General features: G+C 57.6%; 1 protein-coding gene across 1 annotated transcript in view; it reads left to right on the top strand.

The window, feature by feature from the left end:
* Window positions 1–11428, top strand: part of PWP2 (PWP2 periodic tryptophan protein homolog (yeast)) — a 24668-nt gene extending 13240 nt beyond the window's left edge. Inside the window, exons 11-21 of the mRNA XM_012002525.1 lie at window positions 263–411; window positions 545–692; window positions 862–1012; window positions 2079–2259; window positions 4432–4579; window positions 5832–5940; window positions 6719–6784; window positions 7766–7984; window positions 8082–8232; window positions 8392–8466; window positions 10848–11428. Coding sequence (XP_011857915.1) covers window positions 263–411; window positions 545–692; window positions 862–1012; window positions 2079–2259; window positions 4432–4579; window positions 5832–5940; window positions 6719–6784; window positions 7766–7984; window positions 8082–8232; window positions 8392–8466; window positions 10848–11022 — 1572 coding nt within the window. The 3' untranslated portion in view covers window positions 11023–11428. The remainder of the gene's footprint in view (window positions 1–262; window positions 412–544; window positions 693–861; window positions 1013–2078; window positions 2260–4431; window positions 4580–5831; window positions 5941–6718; window positions 6785–7765; window positions 7985–8081; window positions 8233–8391; window positions 8467–10847) is intronic.
* The last annotated feature ends 306 nt before the right edge of the window (window positions 11429–11734 follow it).

The following is an 11734-nucleotide window of genomic DNA, read 5'->3' as shown; positions in this document are numbered from 1 at the left end:
TGTGTGGGGGTCTCAGGGATGGGGTATCAGTCATGTGCGGGGGCCTTGGATGGGGTATCAGTCCTGTGTGGGGGTCTCAGGAATGGGGTGTCAGTCCTGTGTGGGGGTCTCAGGGATGGGGTATTACTCACGGGTAGGATCTCAGGGATGGGGCAGTACAGGGGCGAGCGTCTTAGATGGGGTGGCATAGGGACAGGGATCCTGGCCGAAGCTGTGGCACACAGGGTTGTGGTCTGCCCCTGCCCCTCCTGTCCTGCCGCAGGTCAAGGTGTGGAACACCCTCAGCGGCTTCTGCTTCGTCACTTTCACGGAGCACTCCAGTGGGGTGACCGGTGTGACCTTTACTGCCACCGGCTACGTTGTGGTGACCTCGTCCATGGACGGGACCGTGCGAGCCTTTGACCTTCACAGGTGATGTCGTTGCTCCGGGTTGGCTCGGGGCGGGCTTCCCCGCGCAGAGGTGAAGGTGGAGGGCGAGGCTGCAGCGCAGCTGCTGGGGCAGGGGACCCTGGCATGTGACGCTGACCTTGCCTCTTCTCTGCAGGTACCGAAACTTCCGCACCTTCACCTCTCCACGCCCCACCCAGTTCTCCTGCGTGGCGGTGGATGCGAGCGGCGAGATCGTCTCTGCAGGGGCGCAGGACTCGTTTGAGATTTTCGTGTGGTCCATGCAGACAGGCAGGCTCCTTGACGTAAGCACCCTGAGGGGCCGGGCTGGGGCTCGGGAGGGGCCTCCTGTCTCCTGGGAGACGAGCTCAGGGAGCTGAGGTTACACTCCGAGGGCCATGCCCCGGCCCAGACCTGCCCAGAGAGCCGCCTCAGCCCCCAGCTCCACTTCTCCGCCTCCTTGCTCTACGGTAGGTTTTGTCCGGACATGAAGGGCCCATCAGTGGTCTGTGTTTTAACCCAATGAAGTCCATCCTGGCCAGTGCCTCCTGGGACAAGACGGTGCGCCTGTGGGACATGTTTGACAGCTGGAGGACCAAGGAGACGCTGGCCCTGACCTCTGATGGTGAGCACGAGGCAGCAAGCAGGAGCAGTGGCCTGGGGACCAGCGGCTCTCACACCCGCCGCCTTGTTCCTGGTTGTGGGTTTGGTGTGAACCTTCTGGTGGGAAGCGGGGGGTGGTTCTTAACCCAGACCTGCTGGTGTGGCAGCCCTTGAGGTTGGCAGTACCTAGGAGACAGCAGATTGGCGGGTAGGGTCAGCGTGGCTTCCACGAGTCCTCGTGGTGCTCCCGCTCCCTGGGCGCCAGGCAGGAGAGAACAGCTCCCCGAGTGTGACGGGCTGCTGCCACAGCTGCTTCCTGATTTTCTGAGTTGCTTTGGAGCTCTGCCAGGGTTGTGTCACTGCGAGAAGGACACAGGGACCATGGGGGGGCCCAGACGCTGGATGGGGCCAGTCCTGGGATCTGCAGACTGGGAGAAGAATGAGGGGCCGTAGGTGGGCCCAGACACCAGATGTGACCGCCCAGGGATCTGCATACTGGCCTCAGGCCACTGCCTGTCTTTCTGACGAGGCTGTACTAGAGGCCCCCATGGTCTCCTGTGTTCATATGGTCTGTTGCTGTCAACGCCTCAGCAGCGGCGTTGAAAGACCACATGGCTCACAAAGACCCAGCCCATCCATGTTCGGGTGTGGACAGAGTCTGCCATCCCAGGAGCCTGGCTCTCCCTGCTTCCGGCTGCCTCACCCCACCCCCCGGCCTGGCACTGGCCAGGCTTTTGGTGTCACATGTGGCTTCTTTGCAGAGGCTCTGTATTCTAGTCTGTCCAGCCACACTCAGTAACCACCATCACTCCCCCGTCAGCCTCGCCTCCCCAGCGCCCCGTCCATCAGCCTTCGTGGGTCCTGCAGCCCCAGCTGAACCGCCTGGTGCTCTTCACTGGTGCTGAGCTGTTCCCTCACCCACCTGGGTTGGAGCTTCTCCTGGGAGGAGAGTCTTGTGTACCAGACCCAACAGGCGCTGGTCTCTTCGGGGTGCCAGGGAATGGCCTGGTCTCCAGCCGAGGGTGGTTGATGGCCTGCCTGCGGGAGACCGGGGTCTTCGTTGGGCCTTACTTTACATCTCTGTTTAGCTCTGGCTGTGACTTTTCGCCCTGATGGTGCGGAGCTGGCTGTGGCTACGCTGAACTCACAGATCACCTTCTGGGACCCCGAGAACGCGGTGCAGACGGGCTCCATTGAGGGCAGGCATGACCTCAAGACCGGCAGGAAGGAGCTGGACAAGATTACAGCCAAGCATGCGGCCAAGGGGAAGTGAGTGTCGGCGTCGGGCCTCCTGATTTGAGACCCCAGCCAGCCACCAGGCTCCTGCAGCTTCTCCATTTTTGGCCTTGTCCTTCATTCCTGAGACGGCTGAGTCCCTGTGGATGGAGGCAGGTGGTCCTGAGCCCTCTGGGGAGAGGCCATGTCCTCCTTAACCTCTGGGCTCGCTCAGCCTCCAGCACAGGAGGACGTCTGGATTTGCTGAACATAAACTTGTTCAGCTGAGAGCCTACATCCACTTCCAAACCTTGATCCTGAATTACGACATCGTTCTCATGTGCAGAGGGGAGAGTAGCTGGGTGCCTGAGCTCAGGCCGGAGACCCAGCACTTGGGGAGACGGAGGCAGGTAGATTGCTAGAGCCCAGGAGTTTGAGACCAGCCTGGGCTACATGGCAGAACGCCATCTCTACAAAAAATACAAAAATTAGCCAGGTGTGGTGTCACATGTCTGTGGTCCTAGCTAGTCGGGAAGCTGAGGCAGGAGGATTGCTTGAACCCGGGAGGTCAAGGCTGTAGTGAGGATGGTGTCATGCCATTGCACTCCAGCCTGGGTGCCAGAGCAAGACCCTGTCTCAAAAACAAAACAAACGAAAGCACCCCCCTAAGAGTAAAAATGCAGGTCCTCAGTCACCTCACCTGGCTGGAGAGTGCTACATGGATGGTGAAGACGTGGTGTCCCCTTGTCTCAAGGAGTCAGGCCAGCACAGCACTGACCGAATTGCCTGCTTGGGGTCCTGGCTGGGCTGTGAGGCTCACCTGGGTGGTGGTCAGGCTTAGGAGAAGGGGGAGGATCTGTGGGGTGCGCCCGGGGTGGGTGTAGCCTTGGGGCCTGGACCTGTGTCCCAGGAGCTGGGAAGCCTGTTCAGCAGAGGGTCTTCCTCCAGAAAGAAGTAGCAACCCTATCTTGGAAGAGGTACGAACGCCTGTGTGCAGTCCTCGTGGGTTCGCCCTGAGTGTGGAACTGCTGGGTGCTGGTGGTGGTGTTTCCGGCTTGGAGGAGCTACACGGTTGCCGTTCTCATGAGGACGCTGTTGGCTTCTGGCTTCTCCACCTCCTCGCCAGTGCTTGTTGCTTTATTTTTGTTTTTAACGAGAGCCGTTCTGGTGGATGTGAATTCGTATCTCGTCGCAGTTCTGATTGTAGTTTCTCTAATGACATTCAGCATTTTTCACCTGCGGCTTGGCCATTTGTAAGTCTTGTTTGGAGAAATATCTGTTCAGGTCTCTTGCCTGTTTTTGAATTGAGTTGTTTGGTTTTTTGTTTGTTGATTTTCGGGGTTTCTGTGATGTCTGATGTGCAGATACTTGTTCTGCTTTGAGAACTGTGTTTCTACCGTTTTGGTGGCACTCTTAGTTCTGATGACGCACAGTTTGCTCATTTTTTCTGTTGTTCTTTGTTCTCTACTGTCGTAGCTAAGGGACCTTGCCCACCCCTAGGCGCCTGCTGAGCGAGGCGGTAAGGGCTGGTTTCTGGTTTCTACAGGACTGAGCAGACGTGATTGAGAGTAGGCTGCCCAGGGCAGAGGCCGACTGGCCACCGTTGTGTGCTGACCTCAGCAGGGAACACCGTTCCTTGAGCCACTTGTTCCTTTTGTGAAAAAGACATTGACTCTCGGGAAACCGAAGCATTTAAGGGTGGTGCTGGCTCAGAGTGGAACCAGGTGACGGTGCCATTGGACATCGTGGGTTTTTAAAGTCTCGCGTGAGTTGAGGCAGCGAGCCTTGGCGCAAGTTGCTGAGGCTGTTTGCTTCCTGAAGCACTGGTGTAGGATCTTCTCTATTTCCTAGGGTTAGTTTTTGTTTTATTTATTTTGATTTTTGATTTTTGAGACAGGGTCTTGCTCTGGAGTGTGATCATGGCTCACTGCAGCCTCCAGCTCCTGGGCTCAAGTGATCCTCCCACATCAGCCTCCTGAGTAGCTGGGACTATAGGCATGTGCCACCATGCCCAGCTAATTTTATTTTTTGTAGAAACAGGATCTCGCTATATTGCCCAGGCTTGTCTCGAACTCCTGGACTCAAGCAGTCTTCCCAACTCAGCCTCTCAAAGTACTGAGGTGTAACAGGTGGGAGCCACCATGCCGGCCTAAAGTTGGTTTTTAGAAGCCATGTGCTGAGGTTTCTGTGGTGGCCACCCTAAGTCCATGTCTCCTCTCCACCCAGGGCCTTCACCACCCTGTGCTACTCTGCAGACGGCCAGAGCATCCTGGCGGGAGGCATGTCCAAGTTTGTGTGCATCTACCACGTCCGCGAGCAGATTCTCATGAAGAGGTTCGAGATCTCTTGCAACCTGTCTCTGGACGCCATGGAGGTGAGCTGGCAGCACAGGGCTGGATAGACGTTGCTTCCAATGCAGGTGGAATGCGTTGAGCTCCTGCCTTCTGCACTCCTGGCTCCTCGGGGCCTTGGGCACAGTCATGACGCTTGTCCTGTATCTCTGCACAGGCCCCTCACCTGCCCCGGCAGAGCCCTGCCGTAGAGCCCGGTGCCTCCCTCAGCTGTGTGTGGAGCCGTGGTCCCCAACCCTTTTGGCATTTGGGACCAGTTTTGTGAAAGGCAGTTTTTCCACAGACAGGGTTGGGTGGATTGGTTTTGGGATGAAACTGTTTCACCTCAGATCAAGGTCATAGGCATTAGATCTCAGAACTCCTTCTGGAGGGTACAACCTAGATCCCTCACATGCGTGGTTCACAGTAGGGTTTGCGCTCCAATGAGAATCTAATGCTGTCGCTGATCTGTCGGAGGTGGAGCTCGGGTGGTAACGTGAGCAGTGGGGAATAGCTGTAACTTCAGAGGAAGCTTCACCCACCTGCCAACCACTCACCTCCTGCTGTGCAGCCCCTTTCCTAACAGGCCATGGGCTGGAACCAGGGGTTGGGGACCCCTGTTGTGGATGACCCTGCCGGGGCCGGTTGCTGTGAGGCTGGGACTGTGGGGGGCAGTGCCCAGCACACACTGGCTCGGGAGACACGGACACCTGTCAGGGAAGGAGTGAATGAAGAGGGTGCTGGCAGGCCCTGCCCGCTGGCTTCCTGCCTGGGATCCTGCGTAGAGGGCTCTGCCCTCACTGTCCCCGCTGGTGCCTGCCCTCCCCGCTCAGCACAGCCCTCGGCCCAGGTCCCATTCGCATGCTGGCTCCCGCAGGACCTCAGGATGTGAGGGAGCCCTGGAAGCCTCTAAGCAGGGGTGTGGCTGCTGGGTTCACCTGCCCACGCCCCATCGGGGCAGAAGCCCACTGCCCCCCTAAGTGTTTCTGGGGGAGAGTGTCCTTGGCATTTTCATGAGGGAGCAGACAGCCACCCTCGCTGTGAGTCCCAGCCCTTGTGGTGGCAGCAATGTTGGCATGTAGACCTCAGTCCATCCCCCTCCGCAGCCTCCATGCCCACCCTGTCTGCAGCTAGCTCTGCAGGAAGGTCCCTGGGACGCTGCAGGGCTCTCTCCCCGTCCTCCTGCTAGACGGGGCTGAGGCCGGTCTGGTGTTGGGGTCAAAGAGCAAGGGTGGGAGAGGAGGGCCAGGCGGCCAGGCCATCAGAAGCAAGGCATCCACTGCTTTTCTGTTCTAGGAATTTTTGAACCGAAGAAAAATGACAGAGTTTGGCAACCTGGCACTAATTGATCAGGATGCTGGACAGGAGGATGGAGTCGCGATACCACTGCCAGGCGTCAGGAAAGGTAAGCAGAGGTTCCTCCCGCATCTGCCCGGCACACATTCCTGGGTGACTGCGCACTTGTGCCCCTGGTTGGGGCTGCAGTGTGTGAGAAATAACGGTCACCGCATGGTGACGTTTGCTGGACATTGAGAGTGTCGAAGGCCCAGTGGGTTGGTGTTGGTGCCGTCAGCCCCTGTGGCAGGAGAGGCTGCCCACGTGTTGCTGCACGTGGCCTCCCTGCCCTTGCAGGACCCATGCATTTGCTCTTGGGACTGGGTGCCCCGTCTGCTGCACAGCACACGGAGCGTTCTAGCGTGAGGCCGTGTGTGCCACACAGAGAGCCAGGTGCTCTAGGAGACCTCGGACTGCCTGAGTCCCAGGTGGACCATCCTGATGGGACACTCACCAGCCACAAACCCTGAGTGCTTCCATATGCAGGCCCGGGGTACCATGTTGAGTGCAGCAGACCCACTCCTGGGCTGGGCCGGGCCCTTTTCTGGGTGGGACACGCGGTCTGCTGGCTGGGCCAGCTTTTTCGGGAGCAGGGGCTGGGCCATCTGTTTGGCAGCTCACCTGGAACAGCCTCTGCGGCCCCAGCACAGGCCCACCTGCCGCAGCTGCAGCCAGGGAGGGGCTGCTTATGGCTCTGCTTTGTGCAGGGCCCAGTGAGCAGAGGCTGCTCCTCTTGATGGGGTTCCCACGGCACCCCCAGCCAGCCGGGGGCCGCAGGATGACCTGTGTCGTGGGGAGAGCAACCTGGATGTGCTGCTCAGTGACTGCTTTTGGTTCTTTTTCCCCAGGTGACATGAGTTCTCGGCACTTCAAACCTGAGATCAGGGTGACCTCACTCCGCTTCTCTCCCACTGGTGAGCACCGAGCCATGGGCTGTGGGTGCCGGTGGGCACTGGGGCATCTGTGCCGGGGCGAGGCTGGCCACCATGGTGCTGCCTGCAGGCTCTGGTGTGTGTCCTATGCCCCTGGGTAAGAACATGGCCCTGCAAACCCTGCAGGCCACAAGATGGCTGCTGCCCCTGAAGATAGACAGCTATGATGGCTCCAACCTCAGATGCCTTGAGCTTTGAAACATGGCAGGCCTGGCATGCCCTTGCTCTAGCAGCTCCCCGAGTGCCCTGGACGTGCTGTCTGGCTGAGGTGGCTCTGCCGTCATGGAAAGCCCGTCTCTTCCACACTGCCCCCATCCTCTCACGGTGGGGAGGAGGGTCTGTGCCACAGGCCTGTGGAGCCTGGCGGTACACGTGGTCTCCACACAGAGGAGCCAGGAGCAAGGTTATTGGCAAGCGTGCTCCAGCCTAGACTGAGTGTCAGAGCCAGGGGTAGAGAGGCCCACGTGAGCCAGGGGTCTGTGCCCTGGGGCCCAAGGGCCAAATCTGGCTGGCCACCAGCTTTGGTCATTGATGTTTTACTTGGACATTTTACTGGGCGTTTTCTTCGTTGGCGGATCCTGTCTGGCTATCTCGAGTGCACCATGCAGCGCTGAGTAGGTGCAGCAGAGACCACAGGGCCTGCGGAGCGGAAGACGCCTGAGCTTGAGAGAAGACTTAGCTGGCTCCTGGTGTCAGGAGAGGAGGGCGCGTGCGTGTACATATTTGTTATATGTGCATCAAGTCCCTGGGAGAGTAACTTCTGGAATGATCCATTTAGTCCTTCCCAGGACTAAATGGGAAGGACTAAATGGATTGGGGGGTGGGGGCTAAAGGCAGACGTCCCGGTTCCTGTTGACTTTTGCACTTTGTCCCAGGAGAATGTACTTAATACTCTTTCTTTTAAAAAAAAAAGTTGGGAGGAATGAACTTAAATTTTTAAGAAAGCACTGTGTAATTTCCCAGGGCGCTGCTGGGCAGCCACCACCACGGAGGGACTCCTCATCTACTCCCTGGACACCCGTGTGCTTTTTGACCCATTTGAGCTGGACACCAGCGTCACCCCTGGGAGGGTGCGCGAGGCACTGCGCCAGCAGGACTTTACCAGGGCCATCCTCATGGCCCTCCGGCTCAACGAGAGCAAACTGGTGCAGGAGGCTCTGGAGGCGGTGCCCAGCGGCGAGAGTGAGTCGGGGCTTTGGTGTTGGGCGCCAGGGGTCGTCCTCTTTTCCCCTGGTTTGAGTTGTTGGCAGAATAAGCATGTTTTTTTCTCGCTTTGCAGTTGAAGTGGTCACCTCCTCCCTTCCTGAACTGTATGTGGAGAAAGTGCTGGAGTTTTTAGCTTCCTCCTTTGAAGTGTCTCGCCACCTGGAATTCTACCTCGTCTGGACCCACAAACTGCTCATGTTGCATGGACAGAAGCTGAAGTCCAGGTAGAGGGTCTCCCCTGCAGTTCCTCTGTGGCTCAGGCCACTGGACCAGCTTGTCCTGCTGGATAAAAGGGAACCTTGACATGCAAATGCAGCATGAAGTGAGCCCACTGTACCCACAGCATGGGTGAATTCCGCACGCTTAGGGAGTCTCCCTTTCAGAGCCGGGACGCTGCTGCCTGTCATTCAGTTCCTCCAGAAGAGCATCCAGCGGCACCTGGACGACCTGTCGAAACTGTACGTGCGGGTGCAGGGCCTGGGGTTGGGCAGGGGTGCATGGTCCCCTGCTGGTTCACGCTGGTGGAGTGCTCCTTATGTCATCTGATTTGAGGACAAAAGGAACCAGTGCTGGAGGCTTGTCTTCTCACTGGCGGGTGAACTGCACCTGCCCGGCCACCCTGCTTGGGAAATGGCCTGGCACTGAATGGAAAGCAGCGAGCACTGTGGCAGGCAGACAGGCAGACAGGTGGTGTGCTCCAGGTGCGGCCGGAATCCTCCAGGCTCTTGGAGGGATTGCCACATTCGTAGGACCGGGCAGCCTTTCCTGGATTTGCAGGTCACCTGCACAAGCAGCGGGGTTGGTCACAGGACTGTGAGGCTGGGCGGCCTGGAGTCCTGGAGGTGTGGCTGCCCTGAGCCATGGCTCCCCTGGAAAAGGGTGCTGCTGCTGCAAGGATTCATCCACGGGCCTAGGACAGGGCCCGGCCCTCCACCGTGCTCACTCTGCAGGGGTGCCCGCCTCTTCTCCTGTCATTTCCTTGTGGTTTGTGCCTTTTTTGTCCCTAGCAATTCACCCTCCCTAAAGGTCCAGCAGAGCCTGAACTAGGCAGGCCTCAGAGTAGCCATGTGAGGGATAGCTCCCTCTGTTGCCAGTCCGTTGCCAGGTTTCCCAGCTGTATTTCTGAAAGGTCTGTTCTCTGCCGTGTCTGCGAGTTGCTCTGTCCAGGGTTCAGGGGTTGAGGCCTGAGTTTGGGCCTTGTGGGTTCATGTCCTCCCATCTGTGCTTGACGTGTCTCTCAGTCTTTGGAATGTGTCCCAGAGTCTAGGTCGAGCCTTTCCTCCCCTCGTGTTCTGGGTGCCCTACAGAAGGCTGGGATGCGCCCTGATCCATGATTTTGGTGCCAGGCCTTCCCTCGGCTGAGATGTCCTGGACTTTGCACAGAGCTCTCTAGAGGAGGAGGAGGAGGGCTGTCTAGCTCCTTTATTTTTAAAGTTCATTCTTTTTTTTTTTTTTTTTTTTTTTTTGAGACGGAGTCTCACTCTGTCACCCAGGCTGGAGTGCAGTGGCGCAATCTCGGCTCACTGCAAGCTCCGCCTCCCGGGTTCACGCCATTCTCCTGCCTCAGCCTCCCGAGTAGCTGGGACTACAGGCACCCACTACCACGCCCGGCTAATTTTTTTTGTATTTTTAGTAGAGACGGGGTTTCACCGTGGTCTCGATCTCCTGACCTTGTGATCCGCCCACCTCGGCCTCCCAAAGTGCTAGGATTTCAGGTGTGAGCCACCGCGCCCGGCCTAAAATTCATTCTTTTTTTTTTCTTTCTTTTTTTTTTTTTTTGAGACAAAGTCTCTCTCCGTTGCCCAGGCTGGAGTGCAGTAGCATGATCTCGGCATATTGCAGCCTCCACCTCCCAGGTTCAAGCAATTCTGCCTCAGCCTCCCAAGTAGCTATGATTACAGGCGCGCACCACCATGCCCACCTAATTTTTGTATTTTTAGTAGAGACGGGGTTTCACCATGTTGACCAGGCTGGTCTTAAACTCCTGACCTCAGGTGATTTGCCTGCCTCTGCTTCTCAAACAAAGTGCTGGAATTATAGGTGTGAGCCACCACACCCGGCCAAGCTCCTTTAGGTTTATTCCCTCTTATGGGAAGTTTTAGAGTTCATGTGAGCACATTGTTCCTTGGACCTCGTGTCTAGGTATTCACTGCCAAACTGTAGGGCTGCCACTGGCTGTCGGCAAGAGTCCTGCATAGAGGATCCTGTGACCTGCAGATGCGGCGGGGCGCTGCCTGCCTTCCTTTCTCATCCATTTACCTTTCAGTTCTCCTTTACAAGGTGCTTTTCTATGTAAAGTGATGGTGGCGTCACTTTTCTCCTTTATTCTGTTAACTCAGGAAATTAACTGATTGAGAGCGTGCCTTCCTCCCCTCTCCCTCCAGAACACGCATAGCTCTGCAGCGGTCTCTTCCTAAGTGCTTGGTGGAACTTGCTGGTGAAGCTGTCTAGATTGGGCCCAGTGGAAGGGCTGAGCTGCCAGGATGGGCCCAAAGGGATGGGATGTTACAGTTGGGTCCTTGGGTCCTTGAAGGCCTTTGCTGCCCTAGGGCTGGATGGGTCAGAACCAGATTGTTGGGGCAGGGAAAGGAGGAAGCAAACGGCTGCTGGGGTGGAGGGACTGGCATGTCCAGCCCCTGCTGCTTTTCTCAGGGGTCGCAGAGGAGGTGGTTGGGTGCAGGCCAGGCCAGGGCCTGGGTGTTGCTGGCACTGACCCGTCCCTGTGTGTGATTGACAGCTGCAGCTGACCTGTCCCTGTGTGTGATTGACAGCTGCAGCTGACCCGTCCCTGTGTGTGATTGACAGCTGCAGCTGACCTGTCCCTGTGTGTGATTGACAGCTGCAGCTGGAACCGCTATAACATGCAGTACGCACTAGCAGTTTCCAAGCAGCGGGGCACGAAACGCTCCCTAGGGCCGCTGGGAAGTGAGGAGGAGGAAGAAGCATCTGAAGACGACAGCCTGCATCTGCTCGGAGGAGGAGGCAGAGACTCAGAAGAAGGGATGCTGGCCTAGAGCCAGCCGGTTGCAGCGTTGGATTGTGCCGGCTAAGACCTGCCAGGGAGATGGGTCCCTTGTGCCACCTGGGCCAGCAAAGAGGAGGGTCCAGAGAGCAGCTGAAATACTGTCGCTGGTGGTAGTGACTTGCTTTTCCTGTGCAAACGTGTAGCCCATTGGGACAACGAGCCGACGGGTCACGCCAGGGGCCGGCACACACTGGTACCCGGCGCCAGGAGCGGGGCCATGTGAACAGTGATGAACATTGAAAAGGCCTCTCAGAGAGGGATTCACATGGACTTTGTGTGGGACTTATTTATATCTTTAATATAAAGGTTTGATAAACAACTTAGGGATAAAAAAGAGGGGGTTTTCTAACGTGAGGATGAAGTCTACGCTTCAGATTAAAAAGGGTTATGTTGTATCCTGGTGTCTTGTGGGGGCTCGAGACCTGCCTGCCCACCAGGGCTTCTGTCCTGGGGAAGCAGGGTGGTCCTGCCGTCCAGCGACGGCCCTGCCCTGTGACCTGTATCCTTGGGGTCGGGCATAGAGCCGCTCCCTGACCTCTCGGGGACGCTTTGGAGTCTGGGGCTGGGACTGGCCTGTCTCGGTGAGCTCGTTCAGACCTGCACCCGCTCTCCGTGAGCCACACGGGGGAGGGGACAGCTCCTCCCCTCTGCAGTGCCCTTGGGAACGGTCATCATGAGTGGCTTGGGCCTCCATCATGGCA

This window comes from Mandrillus leucophaeus, unplaced genomic scaffold, assembly GCF_000951045.1.
Source record: "Mandrillus leucophaeus isolate KB7577 unplaced genomic scaffold, Mleu.le_1.0 Scaffold69, whole genome shotgun sequence".
NCBI lineage: Eukaryota > Metazoa > Chordata > Mammalia > Primates > Cercopithecidae > Mandrillus > Mandrillus leucophaeus.
Note: the sequence above shows the minus strand (reverse complement) of the source record. Positions and strands in the feature narration are given on the sequence as shown.